This window comes from Meles meles, chromosome X (assembly GCF_922984935.1).
Source record: "Meles meles chromosome X, mMelMel3.1 paternal haplotype, whole genome shotgun sequence".
Taxonomy (NCBI): Eukaryota; Metazoa; Chordata; class Mammalia; order Carnivora; family Mustelidae; genus Meles; species Meles meles.
This window is the reverse complement of record NC_060087.1, coordinates 102,082,144-102,107,496: the sequence shown is the minus strand read 5'-3', so window position 1 is coordinate 102,107,496 and position 25,353 is coordinate 102,082,144. Positions and strand designations below refer to the sequence as shown.

Here is a 25,353-nt window from a genome sequence, read left to right as displayed (position 1 = left end):
GGGCCTCTGCCTTTGGCTCGGGTCGTGATCTCGGGGTCCTGGGATCGAGCCCCACGTCAGGCTCTCTGCTCGGCGGGGAGCCTGCTTCCCCCGCCCCCACCCCGCCGCCTGCCTCTCTGCCTACTTGTGACCTCTTTCTCTCTCTGTCAATAAATAAAATCTTTTTTAAATAAATAAATAAAGATCATTTTGATCTTAGTCTCACAGTTCCCATTATGCTGGGTGAAGTTGAACACCAAGCAGTCCCACATGAGTCCCGTGAGTTTTATTTGTGAAAGGAGTTGATACAAAAGGGGCAATACAACTCATAAAAAAATGGCCTGCTCAAGTAAGGCCAGGGAAGAATTTCAGAAGAAAAACAGTACGGTTTTTCTGTGTGTGTGTAGACATTTTCCCTTCTGCTGTTCCAGGTGAGGAGACAACCCCAACCATGGTAATGCCTAGCTTGGGAAGTGGGAAGAAGGATCTTGGACTATACAGTGAAACAGTGACAGTCAAGGATGTGAGGAACTTTGGAAGAGTTCTCTACCTCTCTCTCTCTGTCTTTTATTCTCCCCTTTAACTAGTGAAAAGGGGCCATACCACACCCTTCCCCTTGGGTTTTATTTTTTTCCTTTTGTTTTGGAATAAATAACATATTAACATGGTACAATAACCAAAAGGTTAGAAAGATGTACAGTGAGAAATATATGAAAAGGCGGGCAACTTCATTAATCATTAGAGAAGTGCCGAGTGAAACTGCAAGGGAGGACTTCTGCGTGGTTCAGTCTGTTACGCTTCTGCCTCTGACTCAAGTTATGATGTCCCAGGCCTGAGGATCGAGTCCCACACTGGGTTCTCTGCTCAGCCCAGAGCCTGCTTCTCCCTCTGCTTGCTGCTCCCCCTGCTTGTACACTTGCTCTCTCTCTGGCAAATAAATAAATAAAATCTTAAAACCAACAACAGGGGCTACCACTATATGCTCATCTAGTTTTCGCAAGAATATGAAGCAACTGGAACTCACACATGGCTCTTAAGAATGTAAAACAGTACAAACACATTGGAAAGCTCTTTGGCAAGTATGCAAGCCAAGGGTAGGCTGCATCAAATGTGACATTTTGGCAGAGTGACTATATAGAATTAAAATTACTCACGAAATTCTGACTTCCTTTTGTCTCCAGAAATCCAGGAATAAATCTCCCATGCGAAAGGTACCCTTCCTGTACCAGGAGGCAAAGAGACATCTTTATCATCAGAAATAGAGACTTCATAAACAAGAAGGCTGTATAAACAAGTCTGGTTACTTTTACTAGTTTACTGCCCCAACCCAAACTCTGTCTAGAATTCCTTACTAATCAAAGCTCCCAAACATAAGTTTTGTTTTTTTTTTAAGATTTTATTTATTTATTTGACAGAGAGAGATCACAAGTAGGCAGAGAGGCAGGCAGAGAGAGAAGGGGAAGCAGGCTCCCAGATGAGCAGAGAGCCCGATGCGGGGCTCGATCCCAGGACCCTGAGATCATGACCTGAGCTGAAGGCAGAGGCTTTAACCCACTGAGCCACCGGGTGCCCCCAAACATAAAAAAGACTTTATTTATTCATTTTAGAGAGACACAGAGAGAGAGAGAATGAGCAGGGGCGAGGACGGAGAGGGAGAAGCAGGCTCCCCATTTAGCAGGGAGCCCGACGTGTGACTCAGTCCCAGGACTCTGGGATCATGACTTGAGCCAAAGGCAGATGCTTAACTGATTGAGCCACCCAGGTGCCCTGAACATAAGTTTTCTTTGTCCTGTCAATTCCTCACAGATTTGTTTGCAAAAAAATTAAAAAGCTATCTGTCTTGGTCATTTCTTTGGGTCTCAATTTTATTATTAGGCTTCTGTGCACACGTGATTAAACTCTGGCTTTTTTTCTCCTATTAATCTGTCTTATGTCAATTTAATTCCTAGGCCAGCTAAAAGAATCTTAAGAGTTCAAGTAAAATTTTTCCTTTACTAAAATGGAACATATGCTTACTCTATGATCTGGCAATTCCAATGCTAGATATGCACCCGATATAAATGTATACATATGTTCACCAAATGATATGTACTGGAATATTCAAAGCAGCACCCCACATAGTGAAATGGAAACACTATGGTAGATACACACAATGGAATACTATACAGCAATGAAAACAAACAATTCAAAGCTACATGTGAGAATATAAATGAATCTCACAGCCATAAATGTTAAGAGAAAGAAGTCAGGCATAAAGAATTCACACCATGTAGTTCAGTTTACAGAAATTTCTGAACAGGCAAAATTAACCAATATGTTAGAAGTCAGGATGGTCGTATTCTTGGTAGAGGAAGTGACCTGGAAGCGAAACCAAGGAAGCATCTAGATTGCCGGCCATGCTCTTTCTTGCTCTCAGTGCTGGTTACGTGAGTGTGTTCATTCGTGAAGACTTATCAAGTTGTACATTTATTATTTGTGCACTTGTCTGTAGAGGTATTATACCCTAATTAAGTTTAATTACAAAAAGAAACTTTACATGGGGCACCTGGGTGGCTCAGTCAGTTAAGTGTCTGCTATTGGCTCAGGACATGATCCCAGGGTCTTGGGTTTGAGCCCTACGCTAGACTCCCTGCTTGGCAGGGAGCCTGCTTCTCCCTCTCTCTCTGCCTGCTGCTCCCCCTGCTTGTGCTCCCTCTATGTCAAATAAAATCCTTTTTAAAAAGGATTTATTTATTTGACAGAGAGAGAACACAAGTAGGCAGAGAGGCAGGCAGAGAGGGGGAGGCAGGCTTCCTGCTGAGCAGAGAGCCCAATGCTGAGCTCGATCCCAGGACCCTGAGATCATGGCCTGAGTTGAAGGCAGAGGCTTAACCCACTGAGCCACCCAGGCGCCCCTAAAATATATTTTTTTAAAGAAACTTTATAGTGTGTGGTAGATAATATAATGCCCCCCCCAAGTTGTCTATACCCTAATCCCTAAAAGCTCTGACTATGTTAAGTGTTTAGAATGTGAAAAAAAAAAAAAAGAGCAGCCATGAGCTGAAGACAATTCCACCGTCCCCCGACCACAAGAGGAAACCAAGATTTAATTCCAGTTTCAATCTATCCCAGGAATCTGACCTTTTAACAGTCAAGCTGAAAGTTCCTGATCAGCACTAGTGAGGTAATCAGCATGATAAACACCCTACCTTTCCTTTCCTCTCAGAAAAATGTCTGAGCCTCAGTCATTTATTTCCTTTTGCTAATAGCTTCCTTGCCCCACCCTCCTACCTGTAAGAACCTTCCATTTTGTACAGTTCTTCTGAGCAGCTCTCTATTTGCTAGATGGGATACTGCCCAATTCATGAATCCCTTAATAAAGCCAACTGAATTTTGTTTTTATTTTTATTTTTTGAGTATAGAAATGTCTAATTTATTTATTTTATTTTTTCATTAACATATAATGTTATTATTAGCCCCAGGGGTACAGGTCTGTGAATCGCCAGGTTTACACACTTCACAGCACTCACCATAGCACATACCCTCCCCAATGTCCATAACCCAGCCACCCTATCCCTATCCCCCACCCCCTGAATTTCATTTTTAAACATAAATTATATGGCAAAGGGAATTAAGGTAGCTAATCACCTAACATTAACACAGGAAGAGTATTTTGGATTATTCAGAACAATAGAATCACAGGGGTCTTAAACGTGGAAGGGGAGGGGTGCCTGGGTGGCTCAGTCAGTTAAGTGTCTGACTCTTGACTGTTGTTCATGATCTCAGGGTCGTGAGATCAAGCCCTGTGTCTGGGGCTCCGCACTGGGCATGGATTCTGCTTAAGATTCTGTCTAAAAAAGAAAAAGTGGAAGGAAGAGATAGAAGAGTGAGTGAAAAAGAGGTAGCTTAAGCAGGGTCAGAGAAAGGTGGTATGTTGCTGGCTTTGAAGATGGAAGAAGGGACCATGAGTGGAGGAAGATGAGCGGCCTCAAAACTCTGAAAATGACCAAAAAACTACATTCTCTCCTAGAGCTTCCAGCAAGGAACTCAGTCTGCAGGTGCACTTGCCTGCATCTCAGTTTTAGTACAGTGAGATCCATGTTGGACTTTTCATTTACAGAACTGCAAGGTAATAAAGGTGTGTTATTTTAACCCACTACATTTGTGGTAATTTGTTACAGCAGCAAAAGGAAACTACTACAGTTGGTGTGGGGAAAAATCAAATGTTCAGTTTTGATGTGTTCAGAGAATCTGAACATGTTAGACAGCTATGCGGAGATATCAAACAGGCAACCGCATAGGAGTCTGGAATTCAGGGGAGAGGTAGCGGCTGGAGGTACAAATTTCGGAGTTGTCAGTGAAGAGCGAAAATCCACAGAATGGATGAGATTAACAAGAGAGTGAGTATAGATAGAAAAGAGGTCTAAGGGGGCGCCTGGGTGGCTCAGTGGGTTAAAGCCTCTGCTTTTGGCTCAGGTCCTGATCCCAGGGTCCTGAGATTGAGCCCCGCACCGGGCTCTCTGCCTGGCCGGGAGCCTGCTTCCCTTCCTCTCTCTCTGCCTGCCTCTCTGCCTGCTTGTGATCTCTGTCTGTCAAATAAATAAATAAAATCTAAAAAAAAAAAAAAGGAAAAGAAAAGAGGTCTAAGGACTGACCTCTGGGACACCCAGTTCTAACAGCTGACATAGAATGGTTTAAAGCTAGAGAGCCCTCAGGAGCACCTGGGTGGCTCAGCCAGTTAAAAGTCCAACTCATGGTTTTGGCTCAGGTCGTGATCTCAGGGTTGTGAAATAGAGCCCTTCGTCAGGCTCTATGCTCAGTGCAGAGTCTGTGTCAGATCTTCTCTCCCTCGACCTCTGTCCCCTCCCCCCTCAAATATATAGATAAATCTTAAAAAGAAAAAGAAAAAAAAGCTAGTGAGCACTCCAGAACAGAGGCAGACACCAAGATGTAAATGCAGAGGCAGATACCTAAGCTAGGCTTATAAGAACAGTCAGGTACTGGAGACAGAAGTAACAGATCTCAAATACGAAGAAACAATTTTGGAAGAGGAATCAAACATCTGCTTGGCAACAGAGGTTGAGAAAAATTTGAGGATTGAGTCTGGGTAATATATTCTAGATGTCAGCAAAGATGGGACCTTGGCTCTGAGCCAGCTTTCTGCCCTGGGCTTCCATTGCATCCTTACCTTGATTCCTGCCCCCCATGGGTATCTGTGTATTGTTCTAGCTTATCATTTTTGTCCTTCTTTCCTATTTCACTTCCTTTTTCCTTAATTGCACATAATACAGAAATAATACATTCAATTGATTCTGACATTTTTTCCCCACATCTTAACACCTCCAAAATCAAGATGAATCTTAGAAGTTAATGGTGTGAGGGGCACCTGGGTGGCTCAGTGGGTTAAACCTCTGCCTTCGGCTCGGGTCGTGATCTCAGGGTCCTGGGGTCGAGCCCCGCATCGGGCTCTCTGCTCAGCGGGGAGCCTGCTTCCCCCCCCCCCCCCCGCCTGCCTCTCTGCCTACTTGTGATCTCTCTGTCAACAAATAAATAAAACCTTTTTTTAAAAAGTTGATGATGGAGGCGCCTGGGTGGCCAGTGGGTTAAAGCCTCAGCCTTCGGCTCAGGTCATGATCTCAAGGTCCTGGGATCAAGCCCCACATCGGGCTCTCTGCTCGGTGGGGAACCTGCTTTCTCCTCTCTCTCTCTGCCTGCCTCTCTGACTACTTGTGATCTCTATCAAATAAATAAATAAAATCTTAGAAAAAAAGTTGATGATGTGTCATAGTTCAATGCACAGCATGTTTTTCTTTTTTGGTACATAAAATAATGGTGGTCTTAAAGTCAAATGGTACCTCTGACTTCATGAAATACAAATGCTCTATCATTTAGAGAAACACTTATAAAATTTTTCATTTTTTTTTAAATTTGAGGGGCTGAACTTGGCTGAAGTTTAATTTACTTAATAATAATAGTCACTGGGGCACCTGGGTGGCTCAGTGGGTTAAAGCCTCTGCCTTCAGCTCAGGTCATGATCTCAGGGTCCTGGGATCGAGCCCCACACCAGGTTCTCTGCTCAGCTGGGAGCCTGCTTCCCCCATTCTCTCTCTCTGCCTGCCTCTCTGCCTACTTGTGATCTCTCTGTCAAATAAATAAATAAAATCTTTTTTAAAAAGAAAGGACTGGAGGGATTTGCTATAAAATAGTAATAATAATAGTCACTAATTTTAAGTGTACAATTCAACGAGTTTACACAAATATGTATAGACATGCAACCACCACCACAATCGTGATAAAGGACATTTTCATCATTCCAAAAACGTTTCCTGGAGTCTCTCTACAGTCAGTCCCTTCTCTCCACCCCTGTCCCCTGCAATCACTGACCTGCATTTTATCACTAGTTTTACCTTTTCTCGAATTTCATAAAATGAGATCGTACAGCATGTGCTGTGCCTGGATTTTTTCACGCAGCATCATCATTCTCAGATTTATTCATGACAGACGTTATCATTTCGTTTTTATTGCAGAGTATCATTTCATCCTATGAATGTATCATATTTCGTTTGTCCATTCGCCAGTTGAGACATCTGAATTGTTTCCAGTCTGCAGCTATTAAAAAAAAAAAGAAGAAGAATTAGCCTTTTTCAAAGTGGGAAAAAGGGTAAACCCATCTAAAGCAGTTGGATTATATTTTATTTTCTCCTCCCCATGAGGCGTGAGTACCATGACAGAATCCTTTTACTTTAAAAAAGTATAAGGAAAACAAATCTCATACATTTTGGTTATATTACTCCTTTAAATATCAGTGAATGGTGTGAAGTATCTGTGAATCCTAATCAATGTGAGGAAAAGAAATTCCAAAGTTCCTGAAAGTACACTTTAGAGTCGATAATAAAAAATACAAATCTAAAAAGAAAGCACAAATTGTTCCCCCAGCGAGGTAAACTTTGGATAACATCGGGTTCCCTGAGGGAAACGAAGCCTGCAGAATCTAGCTTTTTTTTTTCTTTGCCAAAAAAAAAAAAGTTTGTTTTTTTTTTTCTCTTTTGATCTGAAAAACACTGAACTTTCAAGAGTAAAGACCTCTCGTTACTTATAACTGGAGACGCTGATAAAACTAAGGCTCCAGAACGCGCGGCCAGAAGCAGCTAACTACTTTGTATGCCGGGATTTGTAGTCCGTGAAAGAGTCCTTCTAGCCAACATGGCGGAGTTGTGAATGACGTGAGAAGAGCGACCCCGAGGGAGTATGGGCCGCTAGGGGATTGGGCGGTGCGGGGAGTCGACAGGCGGGAAGTTAAGACCAGGTGCTAAAACCTTTCCATCAAAGGAAGCTTGGCGCCCTGATGTCTCGCGAGATTCTGGCGGGGTCCAATGGAACGCGGGGCCTGGCTTATCACTAGGGGCGCTTGTTGGGGGCGGAGCTTTACGGGAGTGGGCCGGGCGTCGTAGGTGCCCAGCGTAGCGGCGTTTAGGCCGGGCAGCCGCTGTGAGGAGCGAAGCCGTGGCCATGAAGGAGGAAAAGGAGCATAGGCCTAAAGAGAAGCGAGTAACCCTGTTGACTCCCCCGGGGGCCACAGGCAGCGGCGGTGGGGCTTCGGGCGACACCACCAAAGGGGAAGATAAGCAGGATCGAAATAAGGAGAAGAAAGAGGCGCTGAGCAAGGTGCCTGGCCGGCTGTTGGCCCGGGAGAGGGCGGGACGGGTCCGCCACCCGCGAGGATGGTTGGGAATGGGGCTGCCCTCTTCCTCTCCCAGTCTGCGCTTCTGTTTCTTCACCTGAGTGGAAATCGCGTCACCCTGTTTTCATCCATTCGTCCGAGATGGGGAGGGGTGGACCCCTTTCGGCCAAGCCCCGGGGTGCGAGTGAGAGAAAACGGGGGGGGGGGGGGAGGGGGGCGGGATTCCCAGACGAGAAGCTTTAGGTCAGAGCTGTGAGATGATGGTGGGGGAGCGACAGTAAAGAGAAAGAGGAATTAAAAGGTTAATTGGGATTATTAAATAGTGAGGGGGCCAGCGGGGGTGGGAGGAGTATTAATGGAGGCGAGTTGAGCGTGAGTGGGGGATTAATGGTCCGGGGGCCAGGTCAGTTTCATCCTATTTGGGGAGCAACGACGGAACTTTTAGTATTCCTTAGAGTTTTTAATTCTTTACGCTGAATGAGGAAGGATTTTGTTTTACGATGTGTCGGATGTGGTAGGGCGATAATAAGTCAAATGTTCCTGGCACCCAGAAAGACCAGGGTTAGCCTGCTAATCTCTTGCTAATACATCTATTGAAAAATGGGTGCTAGAAAATGATGCAAAAACCAGGTGAACTGCGGGGCTTCCGTTTAATAGAACCTTAAGATTTTCCTTTCTCCATGCAGTTCTCATTTCTAGGAGTTTATAAAAACGGCGTTATTACTATGAGTAATTCTGAGCATTAGAATAATTTTCTACTGGGTTTTTATAAGTGAGCTCATCTTTTAAAGACCGTCTATTTTCAGGGGCAGTGATTCAGGTATGACAGAAAACTGATTTGTACTAATTTGATTTTCCTCGTTCATTTCTTAAGGTGGTAATTCGGAGATTACCTCCCACTTTGACCAAGGAGCAACTTCAGGAACATCTTCAGCCTATGCCAGAGCATGATTATTTTGAGTTTTTTTCTAATGATACTAGGTAAAATGAATAAATAAAAGAGGGTGGGGGTAAATGAAAAATTTTCATCCATTCTTTTTTTATCCTACTGTGTTTTTTAAACGATTTTATATATTTATTTGACTGAGAGAGAGAGATCACAAGTAGGCAGAAAGACAGGCAGAGAGAGAGAGGGAAGCAGGCTCCTTGCTGAGCAGAGAGCCCGCTGTGGGAGTGGATCCCAGGACCCTGAGATCATGACCTGAGCCGAAGGCATAGGTTTAACCCACAGAGCCACCCAGGCACCCCTATCTTATTGTTTCTATTTGATTTTTGAGCTTGTCTCTTACAATATATGCATACTTGTAATTCAGCCAGACACCTGCAAGCACATTTACATAATTGCTTTCCTCTCTGCAGTCTGTATCCTCATATGTATGCCAGAGCATACATCAACTTTAAAAACCAAGAGGACATTATTTTGTTCAGGGATCGCTTTGATGGTTATGTATTCCTTGACAATAAAGGTGAGTCCTTGTAACTGAAGGGGAGTTTCTTTGTCATTTGTATGTTTAAGACAATGTGTGTATCACAGTGTTTTCTCAATGCCTTCATAGCTTTTCTAAAATTCTGGGTGATAAAATGTGCAACATTTGGAGAGTTTTACACATTAGCTGAGCTTACTGCAGTCTTATAAACAGATGTGTGACTTTTCACAGCCCTTGGGTATTTTTATTAACCTGTTACTTTTGTAGTTTGATCCACTGAATGAAATTGCCACTGTTTTCCTGTGGCAGTTTTGTTTGCCCTGGATTAGATGATCTGTTGTTTTGACCATTGACTAGTTATAGCAGTAATACTGATAAATGACTCTTTGAGCTTGTACGACACATTTTAAATATTTACTTGACATCTTGCTTCAAGGGCCAACATTGATTTATTTATTTTAATTTAAATCCTTTTAGCCAGTAATTCCCAGTTGGAATACTGTTCAACTTTCTAATTTGTATTAATTGGTACTTAAAACATTCGAACTTGATGATCTCCCACTTTGTATCCAGGAGTCTATAGAGAAGAAAAACTTCAGCCTTAACTCTGCCACTTGCAGCAAAGTGGTCAGGGAATTTAGCCAGAGAATGTCCAAGCTGCCATTTACCACTTTTCTTTTGGCTTTGTGATCATAGGTAAATGACACGTCTTTTTGTTGGGCTGTTTCTCAGTATTACTTCAAAGTTGGTAAAAATGAAATCTTTGTCAGGGAATATGCCAGTAAAAGTTGAAGGATTGCCACTATGTTTGATCAGCTTTTATTAGTCCCTGGTCCCCTTCCCCCACCAAAAGCAGTTGCTTATCCACTCCAGCTTTGTTCCAGTAGATAGCAATGTGTTCCTTGAAATCTGAGCTGTGTTTTAACTTTTTCTTCTCTTTCTTATTCCATATAATTAAACACGTGATGAATCTTGTTAATTTATTGTTTTTGAATATCTTGTCTACTTACTAATACTTTCACATTGTGTCCTTCCCTCCTAATGCCCTAATGGTTAGTGAGGTAACAACCATTGTCTCTAAACTTACAGAATTTTCCTTTTCTTTTTTCATTTTCGTATGACTAACTCAGTCTGTTATATTGTCATGAAATGAGTGTTTTTGAAAATAGTGATTTAAGATAGCAGTTGCAGGGGAAAAAAGTCCAAATTCCTTAGCCTGGTAGTCAGAGCCCTTCAGAGCCTGGCCTTACTTCTGGTTTTTTGGTTTTTTTTTTCCCAACCCCTCTTCCACAGTTCATTCTGCTTCAGTCTGGTTTATCTATTGCTTCTCAAATAGATCAGTTAATAAGCTAATCTGATTCTGCATTCACTAGGATTTCCAAGATCGTGTTTCCTCCCTGACCACTTTGATGCTTTCTGGTCATTTCTGCTTACTCTATTCAGGCTCACATCTACATGCCAATGATAGTGTTTTATACCCTTTATGACATTATTCTAGAGCAGGGATCTGGTGTATTTTCTTTTTCCAGCAGTCACTTGGTTTTTTGTATTGTGATATAACTCACATACCATAAAATTCAGTGGTTTTTAGTATACTCACAAAGTTGTACAACCATCACCACTATGTGATTCTGGAATGTTTTCATTACTCCAAAAAGAATGCTATAACTGTCAGCAATCATCTCCCCTTCTCCCTCTTCTGGACATTTCATATAAACAGAATCATATAATATGTAGCCTTTGTGACTGCCTCTTTTACTTAGCATGTTTTCAAGATTCATCTGTGTTATTGCATATATTATAACCTGATTCCTTTTTTTGTTTACATTTTTTTAAGTGTGGTAAAATACGCATAAATAAAATTTACCATCTTAACCATTTTAAGTGTATAGTTCAGTAGTATTGAGTACATTCACACTGTTGTGCAACCAATCTCTAGAACTTGTTTATCTTGCAAGACTGAAACTCTATACCCATTAAACAGTAAATCTCCATATCCCCATTTCTTCCTCTTCCCAGCCCCTGGCAACTACCATTCTATCTCTGTGAACCATCATTCTGTATAAAGTTGACCATTCTAGGTACCTCATGAGTGGAACCGTAGAGTATTTGACTTTCTGATACTGGCTTATTTATTTAGCATAATGTCCTCAAGGTTGATCCTTGTTATAGGGTGTGTCAGAAATTCCTTTTTAAGACAGAGTAATATTCCGTTGTGTGTATATGCACACACTACATTTTGTTTATCCATTTATCTGTTGAGGGACATCTGAGTTGCTTCCACCTTTTGACTATTGTAAATAATGCTCCTGTGAATGTGAGTGTACAAACATCTATTCAGGTCTCTGCTTTGACTTCTTTTGAATATACACCCAAAGGTGGAATTGCTGGGTAATAACGTAATTCTATTTTTAATTTCTGGAGGAACCACCATATTGTTTTCCATAGCAGCTGCACCATTTCACATTCCTACCAATAACGCATGAGGGTTCTAATTTCTTCATGTCCTTGCCAACCCTTGTTACTCTGTTTTTTTTTTTCCTTTAATAGCTGCCATTCTAATGGGTGTGAGGTGATACCTCATTGTGGTTTTGATTTGCATTTCCCTAATGGTTAGTGAGGTAATATTTTAATCTTTTCATATGCTTGTTGGCCATTTGTACATCATCTTTGTAGAAATGTCTATTCAAGTCTTTTGAACATTTTTTAGTTGGGTTTTTTGTTGTTACTGAATTGTAGGAGTTCTTTATATATTTTGTATATTGACCCCTAATCAGATAAATGATTTGCAGCTATTTTCTCCCGTTCTGTAGGTTGCCTTTTTACTCTGTTTTGTCCTTAGATGCACAGAAGTTCTTAATTTTGATGTAGTTCAATTTACCTATTTTTCACTCTTTCATTGCCTGTACTTTTGGTGTCTCCTGGTGTATTTTTTTTCTAATATTTTATTTATTTGACAGACAGAGATCACAAGTAGTCAGAGAAGCAGTCAGAGAGAAAGGAAGGGAAGTAGGCTCCCTGCTGAGCAGAGAGCCCTATGCGGGGCTTGATCCCAGGACCCTGGGATCATGACCTGAGCCGAAGGCAGAGGCCTTAACCCACTGAGCCACCCCTGGTGTATTTTTTTAATAACAATTTTATTGAGATATAATTCATGTGCCATAAAATTCACCCTTTAAAGTGGTTTTTTGTGGGGCGCCTGGGTGGCTCAGTGGATTAAGCCGCTGCCTTCGGCTCAGGTCATGATCTCAGGGTCCTGGGATCGAGCCCCGCGTCGGGCTCTCTGCTCCGCAGGGAGCCTGCTTCCTCCTCTCTCTCTGCCTGCCTCTCTGCCTACTTGTGATCTCTCTCTCTGTCAAATAAATAAAATAAAAAAAAATCTTAAAAAAAAAAAAAGTGGTTTTTTGTATATTCACAGAGTAGTGCAGCTATCGCCACAATCTAATTTTAGAATACATTTAGCACTCCGAAGAGAAACCCCACATTCCTTAACAGTCATTCCCCACTCTCTTCCAACTGTGCCCCCTGCTCTAGGCAGTCACTGATCTTCTTTGTATCTCTACAGATTAGTCTAGAGATTTCTGATTGTATTTTTTTTAAAGATTTTATTTATTTATTTGACAGAGATGACAAGCAGGCAGAGAGGCAGGCAGAGAGAGAGGGGGGAAGCAAGCTCCCTGCTGAGCAGAGAGCCTGATGTGGGGCTTGATCCCAGGACCCTGGGATCATGACCTGAGCCGAAGGCAGGGGCTTTAACCCACTGAGCCACCTAGGCACCCCTCTGATTGTATTTTTTAAATGAAAATTGATCTGTAGATTTTTTTCCCCCCACAAATCAAAACATCACACTTGTAGAAGTTGAATTTAAGTGAATATTGTATTTCCCTGCCGGATCTTTGCATTACATTATCAGTGCGAATTTGGGCTCCTTTGGTAACACACTGATTTTAGTTGTGCCCGTGTGATTTATGCCCACTGAGAGGCCCCTATTCAGATGACTCCCAACCAAAGAGGCCTAGAGAGCGGTGGGTTGACTGTCTTGTATCCACTTTGTGACTTTTTTTGTTACAGAAAGTGTGGTATTTTTTCTAAACAGGTCAGGAATATCCTGCTATAGTAGAATTTGCACCTTTTCAAAAAGCTGCAAAAAAGAAGACTAAGAAAAGAGATACCAAAGTTGGGACTATCGATGATGGTACAGTATAGCTCTAGTTATGTCATGCTATTGCCATGGGTTTTTAAAAAATATCATCTTTGTGGGAATTAATTGGATTCCAGTCTTTTAAATAGGAAAACATACAGAATACAGTTCATGAGAAATGTAATTCACTGCTGAAAGCTTTAATTGTTACAGTGGAAGTGGGTTTCCTGTAAAATTCCCACTCTTCCAGCTACTGCCATTTCATTCCTCCACCGTCGAGCAATATATTGTTGACTGTTGAGCAGTAAATTACCGCTGGTTTGTTGGTTAGAAGACAGTGGGGGAAAATGAGATGTATCAAAGTGCAACTCCTTAAGGTCTCATGCTATTTTATGATTTTTTTTTTGTTTTCCATTTTTATAGAGGGGAGGTTTATCATTGAGAGATGGGATAGAAAAATTTTTATACTCAGGTAACAATATAAAGTAGCTTAAGTGACCTGTTTTTTTTAGGTTTTGAATATGCAGTGAACTGCACACATAGTAATTACATTGAACTGGAATAGAGGAACTGAAAAACTAGAATAATTGCCATATGGGGTAAACTGGGTACATATTTTGAGCTCTGTGTAATGTTCTGTTGGATAAGGCCTTAGCTGTAATATTTTATATCTGATTGACATTTTGGAATCGTCTAGTTTGATTTCCATTATTTTTTATAGTAGGTATTTTATAAAGAAAACATGGAAAAGATTCAACACACAGGTACTTACTGATTGTATCACAGATTCAGATCTGGGAGACCAGATCAGTGACATGCTTCACAGTGTGTCGAAACTGCACAAATACAAGCAATGGAATGACTCAGATGTGTTACCCTTTCTGATGTCAGATGCATCTAAAAAACAACTCCAGGAATTACCATCAACTCCAGTACAGCATGTAGGACCTCAAATTACCTTTCTGGAACACCTGATTTTCAGGTGTTGGGTTTACTGAAAGCGAGGTATACCCATACAGGAATTGCTTACATGCTATCTATTAATACTATGAAGGTCCCACAACTACAACTTTCAGTTCTCACATAAGTGTGACTCTGGGTTATTTGGAGCAGTGACTTTTAAAACCAAACTACTTAACATTCCTGTGGTGTCTAATTATCCCTGACGCCATGTTATACCAGGCTCCCTTACTATGTATGGGGGATAGGAGTTCTGAGAGTAAGGGACCAAGAAAGCCCTAAATGGTCTAGTGGGTGTGTTTAGGTTTATTTTTAATCTTCTATGATGTAGAAAGTTTTGTTAAAGTCTGCTATATTTTGTTTACTTAAACAATGATTTAGATCCAGAATATAGAAAATTTTTGGAGAGTTATGCTGCAGATAATGAGAAAATGACATCTACTCCAGAGACACTGCTAGAGGAAATAGAAGCAAAAAATAGAGAATTAATAGGTAAGTGGGCAATAGGAATTAAGGACAATTGCTTTTTCTTCAGAAGACTTGTCTGACTCCCACTTCTGGCACTTACTAGCTGTGTGACCATGGGGAAGGCACTAACTTCTCTGAGCCTCTGTTTCTTCTGCTATAAAATGCAGGTAGTACCTGCCTCACAGGGTTATATAAATGCTTTGAGAAGATGGGCAAAATTCTCTGTGACCTATTTTAATGTCACATAAATATAAGTGGAAAAAGTCTAAAGATCCATGGGACCTTTAGATATTGGTAACCCTTTGAAGATCAACTGGTATTTTCTAGTAACAAGCAGCTCACATTCCTGAAAAAAATTTGAAAATATCAAAAGGTGAAATTAGTTACTGCAAAATTGAAGACTTCTTGAGAAAGTCTAGTTTGGATGTTCTAGTAGTAAATTGTCACTCTTCTAGTAATAAATGGTCACTCCTCTATCAGCTCTAATCATAAGCAAAGCCCCTGACCCAAGATTTCCACTCTTAGGAATTTATCCAAAGGAAGTATGCTTTCAAAAAGCCAACTATAAGGTGGGGTGCCTGGGTGGCTCAGTCAGTTAAGCATCCCGACTCTTGATTTTGGCTCAGGTCATGATCCTCAGGGTCATGAGATCAAGCCCTGCGCTGAGCTCCACACTGAGCATGGAGCCTGCTTAAGATTCTCTCTCCCGGGGCGCCTGGGTGGCTCAGTGGTTTGGGCCGCTGCCTTCGGCTCGGGTCATGATCTCAGGGTCCTGGGATCGAGTCCCACGTCGGGCTCTCTGCTCGGCAGGGAGCCTGCTTCCCTCTCACTCTCTCTGCCTGCCTCTCTGCCTACTTGTGATCTCTGTCAAATAAATAAATAAAAAAAATCTTTAAAAAAAAAAAAAAAAAAAAGATTCTCTCTCCTGGGGCACCTGGGTGGCTCAGTGGGATAAAGCCTCTGCCTTTGGCTCAGGTCATGATCTCAGGGTCCTGGGATCAAGCCCCGCATCAGGCTCTGTGCTCAGCAGGGAGCCTGCTTCCCCCTCTCTCTCTGCCTGCCTCTGCCTACTTGTGATCTCTCTCTCTCTGTCAAATAAATAAAATCTTTAAAAAAAAAAAAAAAAGATTCTCTCTCCCTCCCTCTGCCCCTCCCTGCTCTCTGTCTCTCTAAAAACAAACAAAAAAAAATGCAAAACACTAAAAAAAACCTAATTACAAGACTAGATAGCATTATTCAGAATATTGAGAATTACATATTCTTCTAAAACTTTATTTTTAAGGTTTTATTTGTTCATTTATTTGAGAGAGAGCACAAGCGGGGAGGGGGGCGGAGGGAGGGGCAGAAGGAGAAGCAGACTCCTCAATGAGCAGGGAGCCCACAGGGTCCAATCCGAGGACCCCGAGATCATGACCTGAGCTGAAGGCAGATTCTTAAACAACTGAGCCACCCATGGGCCCCCTAAAACGGTTTTTATTAGTAGATGCAGAATATAAGCCCATCTCTGATGGTTTCCTTAGAATAAATTCCCAGAAGTGGAATTGTGGGGTCAGAAAGATTAGATATTTTTAGCTCCTTCAGTTTCTTCCCAGTTGAACAGATTTATATTCCCATCTGTAAAACAAGAGAATGTCCTTTGCACTCAATTCTCACCAACACCGGGAATTACTCTTTTAAGAAATTGTTTTAATTTGAATTTCTTCACTTTTTAAAAAGTATTTTAAACCTTCAGAACTGAAGTAGAATATTGTGAAACTTCTTTCTGATAACGTACGTGTGAACTGTTTTAAGGGGTTTACTTTTCCCACCTTGGGTGGTTGGCAGGGAATGTCAGAAAATGGAATCCTTTCTAGGGGTTGATAAGTATTATTAATAATGTGTTTACATTTGTGTAGCTAAAAAGACAACCCCACTTTTGAGCTTCCTGAAAAACAAGCAGGTAAACCTTTTGTTTTTATAGTTCTCTCAATACTTTTATTTCGCTGGTTCATGGTCTGTAAACATACGAGCACTGGGATCCTAGAGGAGAAATAGCTGCTTTTTCCACCGTTATTCTTTAAAGATTTGGCTCACTGGCCTCACTCTCTGACCCGCTCCTTTGGTCTGGTTGTTGGGCCAAGGATTCACTCTGCAAACCCAGAGAGTCTTTACCTTGTTCCAGACACACTCCCTTGATTTTCTGAAAGTCTCTGGAAATACAGCAAGTCAACAGTGGGAGACTGATACCAACAGGCCCTGGTCTTTATTCTCATATTCACAATGGGGTGGGGAGGGGGTTAAAGAGATAGCATGCCCCTTCGTAGAAAGTAGGAAGGAAAGACGATCCAATTTAGTGGGTGCCCACCATACTTCGGGACTAAGTTTCTGGTGGAGATTATCTTGTTTGAAGGCTTATGTTGATGTTTCTTTCCAGAGAATGAGAGAAGAAAAAAGAGAAGAAAGAAGGAGGCGAGAAATAGAAAGGAAAAGACAAAGGGAAGAAGAGAGGAGGAAATGGAAAGAAGAAGAAAAACGAAAAAGGAAAGATATAGAAAAGCTGAAGAAGATAGACAGAGTTCCAGAAAGGGACAAATTAAAGGACGAACCAAAGATTAAGGTATGAAAATAACTTAAATTGACTGCATGTTGCTAAAAATCGCATGTGTCTACTTCGTTAAATATGCATGCATCTTGTGTCAGTGTAAATATATTTTTTTGGTTTTGTTGTTGCCTTTGGTTGGGGGAGGTGAACCAATAGGAATCTTTCCAATAATGCTAATAGTATTATTTTTTAAAATTTGAGATAATTTAAACAGATTAAATAACTTACATGATATTTCTTCAGTGAAGATCTGCATTATTTTTATCATTGTGAATGTTCAATGTTTGGATTATTATTCTCTCAGTTCTTCCTAAGTAAGGGCTTAGGGCTGGCTGGCATGAAGTATGGGTTTTATTCAGCTTTTCCTTCATATTTGATACGTGAAGTTGCCTCATCTGTTTGTTTTCCACTGTCTTCAGGTACACAGGTTTCTGTTACAAGCTGTGAATCAGAAAAATGTAAGGACCAAGTACATGATACAGAGCATCTAGTATCATGTCACACACACAGGTCTTAGTTAATAATAAGTCCTTTTGGTGGTGGTGGTGGTAATGATAACCTGTAGAAAACTCTTCCCTGACTTGAGTCTTCTTCAAATCTGAGCCATTCTAAATTCCTACCTTAGAAGGAAGCCCAGATGCCTTCCTGATGCTCTGCTGGGTACCCAGAAGCTTCCACAATATACAGCTAGAGGACAGCTGTGTCTAAAGAGCTCTTTCTCTTCACGTGCCCCTCCTAACTGGTTGCCTTGTGGGAGTATTTAGGGATAAATACCCTGTGTCACATGCTTCCCCGTTACCTTCTTTAATCTACCGGGAATCTGTGAGTGGCAGATTCTGATGAACACGCTGCATCTAGGAAGAGGAAAACTTGTAGAAAAATCCCAGCCTTACTGCTTCCCTTCTGAGGGCCTGGCTTGGGCAGCTCTTGCTCCCACAAACGTTCTGGGGAAGTACCTAGTACTTCAGAGAAGGTCAGAAAAAATCTCACAGAGGTGGTGGCAGGGTCTCCCTTTATCTCCTCAAACTAAGCAGGCCAGGGTTTGTTCCCCGCAGGGCTCTCCCAGGCTCATTGTTGGCAACAAGGAGCTTGGCAGTGGGGTGGAAGGTTCCCATCTTAATTCCTTCTAGTGATCTCTCTCTCTGCCATGCCACAAGCGACCTGACTTGCTATTCCTGTCAGCCAGGCAGAAGGTAGAGCCAGCCATACTAGAAACATTCATCAATGTTCTTAAGAGAGTAATGAACATCCTGGCTTCTAACAAAGATGTTCATTGGAAAAATAAGAACACTCCCGATGAAGCCGCACGGGGAGCCCTTGCTTTACATTGGTGCCTCCTCGGTGTCCAGCTCAGACTTGCCGTCTGCCGTGGCTGCGCGCTGAAGTACTTCGCGCTTCAGTCTTGCACTGCTTTGCCTTTCGCTTGGTGACTCGTGTGCCGCCTTCACCCTGTGACGAAGCTTTGTGTGATGCCTTCACTCTGAGCCTCGAAATTCTTCCACTTTGCCTAAGAATCTCTCTGAATATCCGACGCCTGGGGGTATTCTAGAGAGGTTCGTGGCCGTGGTGTGAGAAAGAAACTATTTTGTTAGCAATTTGGACTTTATAAAGCACGTTTATTTTAGAATTGCATTCTGTCATATATATGTGTGTGTCTCATATATATATGTATGTATGTGTGTGTGTGTGTGTGTGTATATATACACACACACGTATATATATGTGACATTGAGCAGAGTTCCTACTCGGTAGAGATGGAACTTCATAGTCCTGTGAGGTATTTGGATTTTTAAATCAAATAATGAAAACTATGATTGGACCATCATAAGTGTGTTATTCTCAGGCTCAAGGCAAAATTATTCTTGCAATGGATCTCTCCTTTGGTGACAAAGGCATTCGTCATTCCAAGTACTACAAGGAAACGGTCCAACAGCAATCTGCCTAGCATTTTAAATTTGTGGCTTATTTTCCACATCAAGCGATATCAATATGCTAGTTTGCTACAGAAGGAGTACTTGGAAGTGGGCAGCGGTTCACTGACAGGCTGACCCATCCAGAGCCAAAGGAGTGTTGCTCCCATTGCCACAAGTGATTAAACCACTTTGAGTGGATGACACTTTCACATTAATGGCATCCTTTTAGTCACTCACTGCTCTCGTGCTCTAGTCGTTCACCTGTAAGTTGAAGAGTATCTGCAGAAAGAGGCCTTCTATAGCCTAGATTCAAAATATTTAGTATATTATTTTCTTTGATAGAATCAGAAGAGAATGTCCCACCCTTCAAAATAAGAATAAATTTGTTCTCTTTAAAGCTACTCAAGAAGCCAGAAAAAGGAGATGAAAAAGAATTAGATAAAAGAGAAAAAGCCAAGAAACTGGACAAAGAGAATCTGAATGATGAAAGAGCCAGTGGGCAGAGTTGTACACTGCCCAAGTGCTCTGGTGGTGAACCTAAAGATGAAAAGCCTAAGAGGTCAGTAGCCAAGGACTCTTTGGCACACTTGTTTACAGCATATTTCTACATGCTGGTTTTACTGCCGTGTCCGGGACTCGTGCCTGAGTTATGTGGGGTAGGGGGATGAGGAGAGAGGTTTCAGACATTCTAGCACTTCAATCTGGGCGAATGACTTCTGGTGTGCACTTTCTTTTTTTTTAACTGTTTTTCAAAATGCTAGTATTTTTTTCCTCTGCTCCAGAAGTGCCCCCTCACTGTAGTGGCCAAGTCCTAATCAGAGACATGTGCATGTGTGACCAGACCGGCTTTGCGGGTGTCCGCTCAGATCTGTTTCCCATGCAGGCCTGAAGAGGAGAGTGTCCGAGACTACAGGGAGCGGGAGCGGGACTATGAGCGAGACCAAGAGCGCATCCTGCGGGAGAGGGAGAGGCTGAAGCGGCAGGAAGAGGAGCGCCGCAGGCAGAAGGAGCGCTATGAGAAGGAGAAGGCTTTTAAAAGAAAGGAAGAAGAATTGAAAAAAGAGAAAGAAGCCGTTCGGGATAAAGGAAAGAAGACTGAAAGCACAGAATCAGTAAGCAGCTCAGAAAAAACTGAAAAGAAAGAGGAAGTGGTTAAGAGAGATCGCATAAGAAACAAGGTGCTGCTTTTCGTTGTATCTCTTTTCATGAGGCCTTTTTTTTTTTTGCCTGCAAATGTAAAGGAAAGGGCCAGCTCACTGTTTATGACAGACTTTTTTAAAGAGGAAGTTGAACTATCTGCAACTGTTTTTCAGTCTCAGTTGGGTCCTTTTATGAACACTGTAGAAATTTCAAACAGACACAGAAGTAGAACAGAGAATATGACACACACATCACCCAGCTTCAGCACTTACCAGCTCATGGCCAGCCTTTCTACTCTGCCCCATCCCTACCTCTCTTGGATTCTTTTTTTTTTTTAAGATTTATTTATTGATTTGAGAGAGAGAGTGAGCAAGAGCAGGAGGGTCAAAGGGAGAGGGAGAGAGAATCTCAAGTAGGCTCCACATTGAGTGCAGAACTCGACAAGGGGCTCAGTCTCACAGCCCCGAGATCAGGACCGGGGCGGAAATCAAGAGTCGGACACTTAACCGACTGTACCACCCAGGAGCCCCTGGATGATTTTCAGGCAAATCCTAGACATAACATCTTCTTTAAATACATCAGTATTAGAGACAGATTCTTTTTTTTTTTAAGATTTTATTTATTTATTCGACAGATCACAAGTAGGCAGAGAGGCAGGCAGAGAGAGAGAGGAGGAAGCAGGCTCCCTGCAGGGCAGAGAGCCCGATGTGGGGCTCGACCCCAGGACCCTGAGATCATGACCTCAGCCGAAGGCAGAGGCTTAACCCACTGATCCACCCAGGCACCCCCAGATTCTTCTTAATACAATCCCAATAGCATTTTCATACTAAAAAAAACCCTAATAATAATTCCTTAATGTCCTAGCTACTATGTTGTTTTTCCGAATTGTCTCACTAATAACTTTTTTACGGGCTCTAAGCAATGTCCACAAATTGTATGCTTTAAGTCTCTTAATCTAAATAACCTCCCCTCCTTTTGTTTTCCTGCCATTTATTTGCTTCAGAAACCAGTTTGTCCAGAGGAGCTATCGGCTCTAAATTGGTTGGGCTAAGTATATCCCTGTGGTACCATTTAACATGTTTCTCTATCTTCTCTGTTTCCTTGAAAACTAGTAGTTCTATCTGGGGCAGGGGTCAGCAGATTTTTTTCTGTAAAGGGCCAGATGGTAAATATTTTAGGCCTTGTGGGCCATATGGTCTCTGTTTGAACCACTAAACTCTGTAGGAAAGCAGGCATAGATAATATGTCAAAGAATGAGTATGTGTGCCAGTCAGACTTTATTCATAAAAACAGGTGGCTCCTCACCTACAGGCCTGAATATATTCTGGCTCAGTTTTTGGCAAAAATACTTCATATATTGGGGCACTTGGGTGGCTCAGTCAGTTGACTCAGGTCATGATCTCAGGGTCGTGGATTGAGCTCCACATCAGGCTCTGTGCTTAGTGGAGTCTGCTTTTCTCCTGTCCCTCTCCCTCTGCCCCTCTCTCTGTACTCTCTCTCAAATAAAGGAAGAAATCTTAAAAAACAAAAAAAGAATCCTTCATGAGATGGAGGGGTGCCTGATTGGCTCAGTAAGTAGAGCATGCAGCTCTTGATCTCAGGGTTTTGAGTTTTGGGTGTGGAGATTACTTAAAAATAAATTCTGAAAAAGAGAATACTTCATAGATTGTGTTGTGTACTTCCTGTTGCATCATATCAGGAAGTGTGTGACCTATGGGTGTCTTTCTAGTGTAATGTTCTGATCAATCAATAGTAATTGTATTGTGGTTACGGAACAGAATGTCCTTGTTCTTTGGATATACAAGCTGAAATATTTAGGGATGAAGGGTCGTAATGTCTGCAACTTGCTCACAGATGATTCTGTAAAAATCACATGTATATATGTGTACTAGAGACAGAAGGAGCATGTGACAAAATGTTTATAACTGTGATTCTTAAGAGAAGGGTATTAGGTATTCATTGCATAAGTTTTGCAACATTTCTATAGATTTAAAATTTCTCTAGGTGATAAAGTTGAAAAAACAACTGATCAGTAGGTTCAGGTATTGTAAAGTCTGATCCATCTACCATAAAAAATTTTAGCCTGAGGGGTGCCTGGGTGGCTCAGTGGGTTAAGCCTCTGCCTTCAGCTCAGGTCATGATCCCAGGGTCCTGGGATCGAGCCCTGCATCGGGCTCTCTGCTCAGCGGGGAGCCTGCTTCCCCCTCTCTCTGCCTGCCTCTCTGCCTACTTGTGATCTCTCTCTTTAACAAATAAATCTTTAACAAAATTTAAAAAAATTTTAGCCCAAAATTCAGTTTATACAGGAAAGGCAGGATAAACACTTGTTCCTTTCCCTTTATGTACCAGCATTCAGAGTAATGAGCTGGTGTCCCAGCCACTTCTAGGTAATCAGTGAGTTTTGTTTTGTCGCAATAATTTGTGGATTTAGAAATATTTGGCACATTCCAACTTGTTGTTACCAGTCATTGTCCTTGTTGATGTTTACATTGTTCCTTCTTTGCACAGTGGGAGCCCCATCATCCATTTCATTAAATACTATGCAGGAATCTTAACCTGTTTCAACATTTCATCTCATAAAAATAGTGAAACATTTTGCTGGAATTGTTCAGTTGAGAATAATGCTTTAAGGCTAACTTTCATACACCAGGGAGAAAGGGTAAGGAAGGCTCATGTGGTTTTTTTGTTGAATTCAAAAAGGGCCTAACGTCTAAGTTTTCCAGTATCCTTCTGTCATAAACCACACACGTTACTTGAACTGAGAGGTATGTGATGACTTTATTGAGGCTTATTTAGGAATTTGAGATCTAAAATGCCACCTAGAGAGTCTCAGGCTGGGGTGTTAAGTTGCCATATATGAATTAAGGAATAATCATGTTTGTGGCAAGTTGCATAGGGTTCGAGCTCATAATTTCAGGGAGGTCTCCACTTAAGACTTTGCATTCTTTATTACTGTTTAACTCTTATGATCCTCTTACGTGGTAGTGAATGTTAAAGTCAGTTTACTGATGGGGAAGAGAGATAGGCAATGGCTGAGGTTTCGAAATAAAGGAAATTCAAGGTAATTCAGTTCATCTTGAGATGGTTAAGAAAATTAGATTTATTGAAAACATATCATAGGGATATAAAATAATACTTAGAAAATGGTTGCTTTTATTTGGAGATGGGGAAAGGAAGTGAGCAGTTAGAGGCAAATTAACCATCAGCACTGTTGGTTTGATCTCATAGGAGTTGTTTTGGTATACATCAATACATAATTTATGACTTGAAAATCCCCTGTAAATGTTGAGTAGCAGTTTGTAACATCAACATTTAATTTTACTTTAGGATCGCCCAGCAATGCAGCTTTACCAGCCAGGAGCTCGAAGCCGAAATCGACTCTGTCCGCCTGATGACAGCACCAAGTCTGGAGATTCAGCAGTAGAAAAAAAGCAGGAAAGTGGTATTAGCCATAGAAAAGAAGGAGGAGAGGAGTGATAAGTCCAGAAGGCCTTAGGTGTCCTGACTGTCTAGGCAGCCAAAGAGCATGTATTAAGCAATCCAGAAGTGCCTTCAGGGCAAAGGAGTAGAGAGAGAGAAAGGGGATCGCTGTGCTGGTGGGGTACACTGCAGAGGAGTATGTTTTTTTTTCTTTGCGTCAAAGCAGGAACCTGACCGCAGGTTCAGGTTGGAAGTTCAATTTCACTTTTTATGCAGTTCCTACAAATTAACTTTAAAGTGTCAGACAAAGATGGGGGAGAGGACATGCATTGCAATTTGCAGGCAGGAAAGGTCAGGTGAGGACTTCATTAGGTATGACACAAGGAGGGGGGAAAAAAGACAGCTGGTTCTAAAAGCAAGGTTTGTGAAATCCTGGATTGAATTCTCTTCATTTGAGTGGAACAGAGTCACTGTGAAGTCTTGTTCAGATCTAGTTACGTTCATTGTTGGTGGTAACTGTTGACTTTGTGTAGTGTAGGTGCAACAAGCATGTAATTGTAGTACAAGGACAGTGGAGGATATAACAAATTTTTGCCTGTACAAAAATTTAAACAGTCCTGTTGTATCTATATCCTGTGTCCTAAAGTTTTAGGATTAGTTTTAGTTTTTTGTTTGCTTATGTGAGCTTAGCACAAAGAGTATTTTTAAACATCTCCTTTTTTGCCTGTAGCAGTTTTTATATTAATAAGTAAAATTTAACCCTTGTTTGGTTCTTGACAATCCAGTCTTTGTTTTAATCTTAGGTCTCATGATCTGAGTGCACACCCTCTCCAGGAAGGAAACCGTACCAATATTTGTTCCTGTCAAATAGCAATTTTTAGTCCTGGCTTGTTTTGCATTGATGTCAATAAATATCAGCATCACTCAAGTGTGAAGCTAAGTGTATTTATTAACTACTAAATAGCTATTCATTTTGAGACATTAAATTTTTGATACTGAATTAACCTCTTGGGTATTTTGAAAGGGGATGAAGGATACTCATTTCTGCCTTCACTGGCATTATGTCTTTATTCTTCCCACCAGGAAGATCAAATCATGGTTCACTACTCTTGTTCCACAAGAACCAAAATGTCTGGACAATATCCTTGAGCTGCTGCTTCATGTCCATCCTGCCAGCTTCTCCTAACGTGGCGTCAGTCTGCCCTTACTTAGTAAGTGACCATTTAGTTTTGCTCAGCTTTGAGAAACCAGTATCCCGGGAGGTGGGTAAAGAGGACCAAAGATGACTAAAAGAATGGTCCTCAGCTGGGAGAGAGGACTAAAACACAGGAAGGGCGAATTTCAAAGAGCATGGCTGGCAGCGGCCCGTGCCTCAGAGGTCAGGGAAGCTGAGATGTGTTCACCGGGCTCCGCAGTACTGAGGTCAGTAGTGAACTGCTGAAGTAGAAACCACATTACGGGGAGGGGTGAGTGGCAGGTAGGAAATGTGGGTGGGGCAGCTGGATGAATGGACCTCGGAGCTCAGAGAAGAGGTCTGGGCTGAAGGTACAGATTGGGAATTCGTCTGTTTTAGGTGACCATTGAATCCATGGGTCTAGATTTAGTCACTTAGGGAAAGAGTGAAGAAAGAACAAGCAGACCTAGAGCCCAGGCTTGAAGAACCA

General features: G+C 41.8%; 1 protein-coding gene and 2 long non-coding RNA genes across 4 annotated transcripts in view; 1 reads left to right on the top strand and 2 right to left on the bottom strand.

The window, feature by feature from the left end:
* Positions 1 to 1,133: 1,133 nt before the first annotated feature.
* LOC123935475 lies at positions 1,134 to 7,080 on the bottom strand. Its single transcript, XR_006816915.1, has 3 exons — positions 6,734 to 7,080; positions 6,366 to 6,567; positions 1,134 to 1,199 (listed from the first exon to the last, which is right to left on the bottom strand). It is a non-coding gene; the product is annotated as an uncharacterized LOC123935475 (long non-coding RNA).
* A 328-nt stretch (positions 7,081 to 7,408) lies between these two features.
* On the top strand, positions 7,409 to 23,804 carry UPF3B (UPF3B regulator of nonsense mediated mRNA decay). 2 transcript variants are annotated; one of them, XM_045995063.1, is made up of 11 exons: positions 7,409 to 7,623; positions 8,514 to 8,620; positions 8,999 to 9,105; positions 13,163 to 13,261; positions 14,549 to 14,659; positions 16,531 to 16,574; positions 17,049 to 17,231; positions 17,636 to 17,674; positions 19,528 to 19,688; positions 20,013 to 20,307; positions 23,597 to 23,804. In XM_045995063.1, the coding sequence occupies exons 1-11, from the start codon at positions 7,468 to 7,470 to the stop codon at positions 23,744 to 23,746; spliced, it is 1,452 nt and encodes a 483-aa protein (XP_045851019.1). In that variant the 5' UTR covers positions 7,409 to 7,467; the 3' UTR covers positions 23,747 to 23,804. The 2 variants fall into 2 exon arrangements, with proteins under 2 accessions (XP_045851019.1, XP_045851020.1); XM_045995064.1 differs by lacking the exon at positions 17,636 to 17,674.
* The window catches only part of LOC123934889, a 29,812-nt gene continuing 14,121 nt past the window's right edge, over positions 9,663 to 25,353 (bottom strand). Inside the window, exons 3-5 of the long non-coding RNA XR_006816843.1 lie at positions 17,445 to 17,657; positions 13,980 to 14,043; positions 9,663 to 11,375 (exon numbers count right to left, since the gene is read on the bottom strand). This is a non-coding gene — a long non-coding RNA (uncharacterized LOC123934889). The remainder of the gene's footprint in view (positions 11,376 to 13,979; positions 14,044 to 17,444; positions 17,658 to 25,353) is intronic.

Coding starts and splice junctions, on each gene's coding strand:
- UPF3B (XM_045995063.1), top strand. CDS start 7,468: ATGAAGGAGGAAAAGGAGCATAGGCCTAAAGAGAAGCGAGTAACCCTG. Junction 17,675..19,527: donor AAGCTGTGAATCAGAAAAAT/GTAAGGACCAAG, acceptor TTCTCTTTAAAG/CTACTCAAGAAGCCAGAAAA. Junction 20,308..23,596: donor GAGATCGCATAAGAAACAAG/GTGCTGCTTTTC, acceptor ATTTTACTTTAG/GATCGCCCAGCAATGCAGCT.